The 9,216-nt window shown below is 46.1% G+C and overlaps 1 protein-coding gene across 1 annotated transcript; it reads right to left on the reverse strand.

The window, feature by feature from the left end:
• Nucleotides 1-4,678: 4,678 nt before the first annotated feature.
• Nucleotides 4,679-8,384, reverse strand: LOC127298131 (probable flavin-containing monooxygenase 1). Its single transcript, XM_051328074.2, has 5 exons — nt 7,762-8,384; nt 7,424-7,664; nt 6,249-6,427; nt 5,636-5,988; nt 4,679-5,533 (listed from the first exon to the last, which is right to left on the reverse strand). The coding sequence occupies exons 1-5, from the start codon at nt 8,218-8,220 to the stop codon at nt 5,191-5,193; spliced, it is 1,575 nt and encodes a 524-aa protein (XP_051184034.1). The 5' UTR covers nt 8,221-8,384; the 3' UTR covers nt 4,679-5,190.
• Nucleotides 8,385-9,216: the final 832 nt, after the last annotated feature.

Below are 9,216 nucleotides of genomic sequence, written 5' to 3' on the forward strand. Positions count from 1 at the left end.
AAAAAGCCAAAAATATCTAAATCTTCAATAGTTTCCTGATGATGACGGAGTTGAAGGTGTAATCACATTTAGTTGACAGGGTTTTCTGCCTGTTAATACGAAGATACGAATTAATATTATTAGATTTTGAGCAACTTTGAGGAGTCAAAATATATTTTCACCAAAGTGAATAGATTTTCTTTGGTGAGGCCCAAGACGTGGCCACCCTATCTGCTGACATTTTTGGTTGTGGGCAAGGTAGGTTTCGTATTAGCTATATGGGTATTCCGATAAACTATGTGAGACTCGCAAACATTGAACGGAAACACGTTCGAGAGAGACTATGAAAGATATTAAGTATTTGGAAATAAATTACTCTCTCTTGGTGGAATACTTGCTCTCATCAATTCGGTACCAAGTAACATGGTACTTTATATGATTTCCTTGTTCCAAGTACCCAAAGGAGATTTGTAGAGATTGGATATTTCGATCAAGATTCTTTTGGCAACTTGATAGTGAAAAAAATACCACCAACTAAATGGAGTGTTGTTTGCCAATATAATGATCAAGGAGAACTAGGGATTCATGACCGTGAGGTCAAGAATACAACTCTTCTTGGGTAAATGTATTTTCAAGCTTCTTACTCAAAATGGAGTGTGGCAAACTCTTTTTAAAATAAAATTCATAGGATCATATGCATTATCCCAAGTTTACTTGAAACCTGGACACTTGTGTTTCCGGGATGGCCTAATGGAGATGAACACAAAACTTCTTCCCATACGGTTCATTCACAATGAAGGATGACTCCTAAAGTTATGTTCTAGGAGAAGTGGCTAGGTAATGCTACACTCTAAGAACAATTTCCATCTCTATACAATATTGTTCCTTACAAGGGATATATATAATCGCTAAGGTGTTGGATATATCACCGCGAAATGTTATGTTCAGAAGAGATCTAGTTGGCGCTAGAGTTGCATCATGGAATGATTTTCTACAATGTTTGGGTTTGGTCCTCCTGGCATAAGGGGTTGACAAACTTCGGTGGAATCTACACAAGAGTGGTAAACTCTATGTAGGATCCATGTATAGAGCACTAATCCAGCCAGAGATGCCAGTTGATAATAAAAAAATTGAAATTGAAGATTCCGTAAAGATAAAAGTCACCTAAGACAACATTGTAAAGCACAACTAGCACGGAAGTACAAAGTGTGTAGTCCTTCAACATGATCAGACTATTAAACACATATTACTCTTGGAGCCGTCTAAGTAGATCAACCTTGTACCCAACACGGACCATTGCTAATATATTCGAAAACTGGCTAACCTGTGTGAATCAGGCTTTGGATATGTAGAAATGACAAGGTGTTTAATTGTAAAAAAGTCATATCGCATGCAAGTTATCTAACGGTGCACATCTTTGCTTCGTTCATGTCGTCTCTACAACATGTGGGGAATCGTGACGTATTTATGGAGGTGTCTAGTGGTGCACATCTTGAGTGGCTATGTGCATCCTAGTTAAGAGAGACATGGTGTAATGCTTAAACCTTTTAGGCAATAGAGTACCCTTTATTGTAAAAAATATCATGCTTTGCTGCTTAACTTGGATGCACAAGCTTTTACTGGTAATCATCGCGCCAATTAAAATTTTATCAACTTCGCGATCCAGGATAAACCTGTAAAAGGGAACACGTCGATCCAACATCAGAATTGAAAGTCACATATTGCAATAATTCCTTTTGGATGAGCTGTAGACACAGATGGGGATTACAATAAAGAGATGAAAGGTTATCTCATAATTTATGAGCTTAAGGTAGCTGAAAGTAGAGTGTTATCCAAACATGAGATTGAGACTAAGAACCAATCAAATGAACAGACAACTAAACTTTTATAGGAGGAAGATCAAATGGTATCAAAAGTCTAAGGATCAGTTTATCTTAGAAGGGGGTAAATATTCCCGTATGCTCGCAAACTGGCGATATAGAAAGAAGCGCATTGTTGGATTTCACCAAAATGAAGGTAGAATAGAAGGTCCCGCTTGTTTGAAAAAAAACATAATTAACTATTATAAGAACCATTTTGGAGCTCCACACGAGAGTACACTCGCTTTGGATGAAAATCAAATTGGTGATATTCATCAATTTGATTGAGGTAAAAATAGCGCGGTATTAGATTTAGCGTTGATCTTCTCCAAATGTTCTATACAATGTTTAGTATGGTTCAGCGGCGCAATAGCACGCAATTTCGGGATTAACATCGTAGCGTGAACTCTCCAAATTTGCTATAGCGATGCTAAACTGATGATATATCTTGATATAATTTTTCCATATGACATCCTCTGAGACGTGGTACTTCTGTCTTGAGATTCACGCGGTAGTAAGTATAATCAATATTAGACCAGATGGTTAATTATCACCATACTTGATATAAAACATCTAAATCAGTGGATTGTTGACGGATCCTCAAATTAAAATCGTAGCTTAGGACGTCGATTGTGTTGTTATTTTTTTCTAGCCCTTTCTGGATACCCAAACTGAAATTTCTAAACAATCATCTGCTATAACCTTATAGGAGTAGCTACCTAGTTCTAGGTGGTTTTGGTGGTCAAAACCGTGCTGCATATGTGCAACATACGTGCCCACGGTTTTGACCAGTTGACTCGCAACATGCAAGAGCAACTTGCAAATTGGAGTTGCGTCTCTTGTTTTTACCTGCACGAACTAATAATCAATTAACGACAGAACTTGCTTCCATCGATCAAGTCTTTGCGTACGTACGTACATTCATGAAACCTGCCGATGAACTACAAGCACCAACTTAATTAGTCAATTAATCAATGAACATCGATCTGACTTTGTATGTGGCAACAACTCGAAAGGGAGAGCTGGCTAGTGGTAGTTTATCGGATCTTAGCTACTAGCTTAGCTAATGTTTGTTTATGTACTGGCATAATGATAGTTATAATTTTTGGCAGGACATGATGTGGATAGTATAATAGACTAGTATTAATACACATCAACTAAATGAATTGCTTGCAGTCAACTCTTAGTTTAAGTGTTGCGTAGTATGTACTTGAAGCATCCAAATAATCTAACCGGTTTGACTAGGGCTGGTTAAATATATAGGCTTCAAATTTGAAACAATCTAGGTGATTTGCAAAAAACCAAAATAAATCATTTGATTGCTTGTGTATATGTATAGTGGTGTACATGGGGGTACCGGCGCCTCCAGCATCTCCCCCTCCCTCTTATCGCCTGAGGTAACCAGCGGGAAAGTCCCATGCGGAGACTGCGGCAACATGTATTCCCCACGGATGGTAGTGATCCTTCTTCCTTGTGGTGGTCGTATTTGATGCTGACGATTATTGGTGGAGTGGCGCTGTAGATCCCTGAAGGCGGAGGTGGGCGCATCTAACCCGGATGGGAGGTCCCTATAGCAGTGTCGGCAGATCAGGGTTTGACCTGGGCCTTGCCCTAGGCAGATCAGTGATTTTCCTTCGTTGATGTAGGTGGCGCTACGATGCTTGGCTGTGGTGGCCACCTGGCACCGAGGTGGGGCTGGCGGCGACCAACTAGGCAACAATTGTGGTGGTGTCGAGGCCAGTGCGGAAAATTCTTCAGACCGACGGGCCTTTGGATCAGGTTTGCTACGATCTACAGCGAGATGGTGGTGATTGTCGTTGTCTCATGCTGCGAGGGAGCGCGGTAGCCGACAGCCAGTCAAGCGGTGGCGGTTTGGCGGTGACGGTTTGGAAATAGGGGCAGCGGCCCTAGTTCTCCGACAACGGCATCCTTCATGGTTGTGTGGACGACGCGACGACTTTTGGGATCAATCCATCTCATCAGTTAATGCGCATAGCGACACATGTTGATGCACCAAGTCATGCCTATCGCCGGAAAGGTGCTACGCACGGCGGCTAGACGTCAAGTCATGCCTACTACCAACAGGTGCTATGCACGATGGCTATTATGGAAGTGACATGTCATTCCTTTTGATATTGGATGGATGGTGGTGCAGTAGTGACGGAAGGCTAGACGGTATGGGACGCCTCCGTCTTCCGATATCTCCTCGAGAAGACATCCAGGTTTCGAGGTGTCAGTATCCGAACATGAGATGATTGTAGAGGCGGCTTCAAGGGAGAGTATACGCTCCAGTCGAAACACAAGATCTTGATCAGGCTATGTTGACGTGTTTCTACATCGTTCCCTTGCTGAAGGAGGTGGATCGAAGCTCGCTTTGGGATTGAAAATCCCAAGACCGACCTAAGGTTGGACTCGTCATCATCGGGGCACGTGTGGTGTTTCCTACTTGAAGACTTAGTCTAGGAGATGTGTATTTTTCATTTCGTTTCTGTCTTGTACCATATAAGGTTAAAGGGTTGTCTTATGGAGTTATTGTCGCGAGGCATAGGGCCTCAGGCTTTCTTTTACGGGTTGAACTTGTTCGACTTTTGCGGTATGAACAAAAGGTTGTATGCACCACTCGATGCAGCGGGGCTCCGTTCCCCTTTTCTAAAAATAAAAATAAAAATAAAAATAAAGGTGTACTAGTGCTATACTCTATACAATATAAATTTCTTTTCCACGGATGCATCATCAAGAGTAGTATATCTCCCTAAAAAAGAATACAAAATACCATAATAATAAGGTACGGTTAAGGGCTGAGCGAAATGACGAATTTTATTGCATGCTTAAAAATGAACAGTTACATTCACAAAAGTACAAGAATTACAGGGGACTGAATGACACACAGTGTACCACTTAGTACGACTATTCTTTGTTCCAAGAAGTACATATATACGTACACACCGATCGACCTAGCTACGGTCTACATGCTCCTCGACTCACATGGTCCCGCTCCAGTTATGATTCCTCTTGCAGAGATCTTGCGGTCGCGGGCGAGACCTCGCGGTCTCCAGTCCTTAACCGAACGCTCATCAGTTCACATGACACTTGATCACGACCAAGTCCTTGATTATTAGTCACCACCCATCCCTAACTTACATTTGTATACTAGTAGTATTACAAGAATAACGAATCTTCTTATTACCTAATTATTATACGAGCCAATCACGTAGATGTAGATGATATTCTATTACTATACCAACGGAATATTTTGACTGAAAGAATGGATTATACTGCTATATGCGTACATGCATACTCGGCCGTGTATTGATCGGCACGAGTAAATGTACGTTTGTACGTATTAATTGATTTACTGATCTTCCTGGTAGTCCTTGTTGTTGTAGGGCGCGAAGAGCTCGGCGATCCAGTTGGCCTTGCGGCGCGTGGCGGCGCCGAGGTCGGCGCACATCCCGTCGCTGTCGTGGATGCTGTAGGTGGAGATGCAGTGGCGGCGGTAGAAGCGCGTGGTGCGGCGCATGGCCTCCACCTCGTCCTCGACGTGCGCCGTCATGGCCTTGACACTCGGCAGCTCGAACCGCCCCTCCAGCAGCCCCGAGAGCCACCGGCAGCGCAGCTCCGAAGTGTGCAGGTTGGAGACGCTCTCCACGTAGCCCACGAAGGCCATGTTGGGGATCAGCGGGTGGATGGTGCCGCTGCACAGACAAACACAATGAGTCGACGATCATCAGCCGCCGCCCTGCGGTAGACCTGCAAAACTAGGTAGAGGGGGGTCGGCAGGGTAGACGACGACGTACCGGTAGAGGGGCATCATGGAGGACTTGTTGACAACGAGGCTGCGGAAGGGGTCGGGGAGGACGGCGCGGAGCTTGTCCTTGCCCTCGAAACCGGTGGCGAGGAAGACGAGGTCGGCCTCCACCTTGGTGCCGTCAGCGAGGACGACGCCGTCCTCGCAGAAGCTCCAGCCGCCGGAGGCCCGCTGGAAGCGGACGAGGCCGCGGTCAGCCATGTCGAAGAAGCCGTCGGGGAGGATGGCCATCTGGCAGCTGGCGTAGTCCTCCACGAAGGGGTGGTCCGGCGTCAGCCCGTACTTGCCCAGCGGAAGCTTCCACGACAGGTACGACTCGATGAACTTGGAAACCGCCGTCCTCTGCTCCATCAAAAATATCAATCAGCTCAGCACGCACGTTGCTGTCAGAACGAACGCAATCGGCAGACAAAGTTGTGCATGCGATAATATTCTTGACGGTGAGCAATATACTCAGTAGGCAAGTTGGTACGTCTCGTGCATGCGCACGTGCTTGTCCACGGTGCACGTTCATACGTAAGTTTCCTATATGTGTACATTTCATGTACAAGTTTCACACTGTCTAGTGTCTACTCATGATCACACATACGTGTAGAACGTACCAGTGGGCTGAAGAGGAGGCAGAGGAGGAATCTGAAGAAGCCCTGGTTGGGGCGCTCGTAGATGAGCTGGGAGAAGCGTGTGGAGAAGAAGATGAAGAATGGCAGTCCCCAGATGGAGTAAGAAGGCACCACCCAGTGCAGCGTCCGCACTAGCATCGTGCACGCCTGACCTCCCTCACCTGAAAACAAACAAAACACACAAACCAATTGTTAGTCATACTAATATTACAACATCTGAATCTGGTTCTTGTTTGCGCGACCGGATCTCGACGCGGCCAGTGGATCCTGCTACTAATTCCGGAAACGATATCTAAATCGAGCGGCGAGCCGGGTCAATTCCGGTCGGTACCGGCACTGATTATGTTATCTGTTAGGGGAACATTTGAGATGTATACTCAAGCTAGCGATGGAGGAAGGACGCCATGGTCGCTAGCTAGCTACCAGTCGGTCAGCAGCTGCAGCCTGCATGTATGTGAAGAACAATCTAGCTATACTAGTTTGGAAGGGTTGTTTAGAACGGCAGATAATCTTTGTTGCTGGATATACTAGTCAAACCTGCAAACACTTGTATTGGAGTGATGCGTGTGCGTTCAGGAAGACTTTTCCTTGACCCCCAAGTGGTGTAGTAGTCTACTTGTATATATGTAGATGCTGTCCGTGTGTGGAGGTTGAGAAGTCAAAGTGGTACGATGCGTACGTATTGTGTCTAGTGTACTTTGAACTTGTAAATGCGAGAGACCTAAGGGCTCTAGCTACTCCATAGGCTGGCTACACTGTAGGCGTCTTTCTAGGTGGAGTGTACGACGGGTCAAGACAAGAGTGACCTTTTATGGAACAGGGTATCCGATTCCGCAAATCGTTACCAAATATGGTATGCGATATTCTTACAACCACCTTGTCGAATGATTGCTCGATCACTCTTTTTTTTATTGGATAATCAAGTTTTGTGTGAACTTTCATGTCATGTTCTTTTTCTACGATTAGTTTACGAGGTCTCTTAATTAGTTTCCTCGGATATGCGCCTCACAGGCGCACCACAGCTTAATTATCTGCGTTGGCTGCTAGTTTCATGCATAGTTCCAAAGTATGTTGATTTCCCCATATTTTAATCGAATTTGGAAAAAAATCAAACCATGGAACGCTGCCAGCGCATGTTTCCTCTACGTAGTACGTACCTTGGTTTGCTTGAGCGCATTCATTGGCTAGATCAATGGCGCTCTTCTTGTACCCGACCACCACAACCTTCTTCCCTCGCATCAGCTCCACGCTCTCCTCCTCGCTCAGCTTGCAGTAGTCCAGCGAGTGCATCACCTGCCCCTTGAACACCTCCGGCCCCTTCCCCGCCGGGAACACCGGCATCCGCGGAACATCGCCGTACTTCCCCGCGCACATCACGATGAACTCGAACTTGTAATACTGCAAATTAGCACGACCGACGAGGTTGATCGTCAGAATAAGTACGCACACGCGCGCGAACGTGAGACAGCTGATTCATAAGAAGTGATGGCCGTACCTGGACGACGCCGCCGGTGGCGACCCCGACCTCCCACATGGGCCTTCCCTGGAGCGGCGCCTTGCCTGTGCCGCTCCAGAGCTCCGTGAACCCGGCCTGGGGGCCGCCGAGGTACTTGATGTCCACCACCTTGGACCCGAACGCGATGTAGCGCCAGAGGTCGAACTCGTCGGCGTACCCCTCCAAGTAGTCGACGATCTCGGTGTGGGTCGGGAACGTCGGATCGTCGCGGTTGGGCCACGAGTAGTCGGAGAACTCGTAGTCCGGGCGCGGCGTCTGGAGGCGCGTGGTGCGGTAGACGCAGTGCTTCCAGACACCGCCGATGGAAGGCGTGGCCTCGAACACCACGGGGTCGTAAGCGGCCATCTGCTTCGCCGAGGCCAGCCCGCTGATCCCGCCGCCGATGATCGCCACCCTCGACGACGCCGGCACGACCTCCCTCGTGGCACGGTTCGCCATGGCCGTCGAACGAAAGGCGGCTAGGTGGAGCGAGGGTGCGGTGGAGCTAGCTGTGTGTCGGAGCGAGGTGATGGATGGAGTGGCGGCCGGCGTTGGAGGCTAGCTAGTTTGCTGCTGGAGTGCTTGCTCGGTGTAAGCGAGAGAGCTAGGGCGAGAGAGCGGCAGTTAAGCTTTTGTTGTGTGCTTCGAAGGGGGGCTGCGGCAGTGGTATTTATAGGGGTTAGGGGAGCTAAGTTAGCTGGTGTGTGTGAGTCTTCCACCGTGTCTTAGAGAACATGGCCGGAAACATAGCTAGAGAAAAAAAATGCACAAGAAAACTAGAAAAACTGCACGACCAGCTAGGTAGGTAGCATGGCGCCATGGCCCGTTTAGGGTGTGGCTAGTTTTCAATCTGACTAAGAATTAACTTAGTTCTCATCATGTTATTAAATCTTAGTGACAATTCATGTCATTATTTATCATTAGCACGAATCACGAAGCAAATCTAATGGCCTGGAACATTTTCTTAATTGTAACTATAATTTTTTTTAGTTGCGTCCCGAGTTGCAACTGAAGAAACTTTGTTGCAATCCAACTTGCAACTTATATATACGAATCATGATGCAATTGAATGACATAGGACTTAATTAAGCACTGGCTTAGTTCTCATCTAGTTGAGAAATAGAGAAACCGTAAAAATAATTATTCCATCGAACGTTGAATCTGCTAACTTATCCAATAGTATTTTTCTTAAAACAGAGTACAAATGCAGATGCTGATACACTCACTCCTATGAAAACATGCATGCACACTCTACCCATATGAAGACCTCCGAAAGACTGAGTCCAAGAAACTTATTTGGCGGGTCATGAAATTTACAAAATCACCATAGTTATCTCGCTATCGACAGAAACATCATCTCCCTCCGAAAGAATGTTCCGCCTTTTACAAGACACCAAAATGTCAAACCTATGATTTAAACTCTAATAGGCCGGAGGTGACATGAATTGTCACTAA

Source organism: Lolium perenne, chromosome 4, assembly GCF_019359855.2.
Source record: "Lolium perenne isolate Kyuss_39 chromosome 4, Kyuss_2.0, whole genome shotgun sequence".
NCBI classification, from domain to species: domain Eukaryota; kingdom Viridiplantae; phylum Streptophyta; class Magnoliopsida; order Poales; family Poaceae; genus Lolium; species Lolium perenne.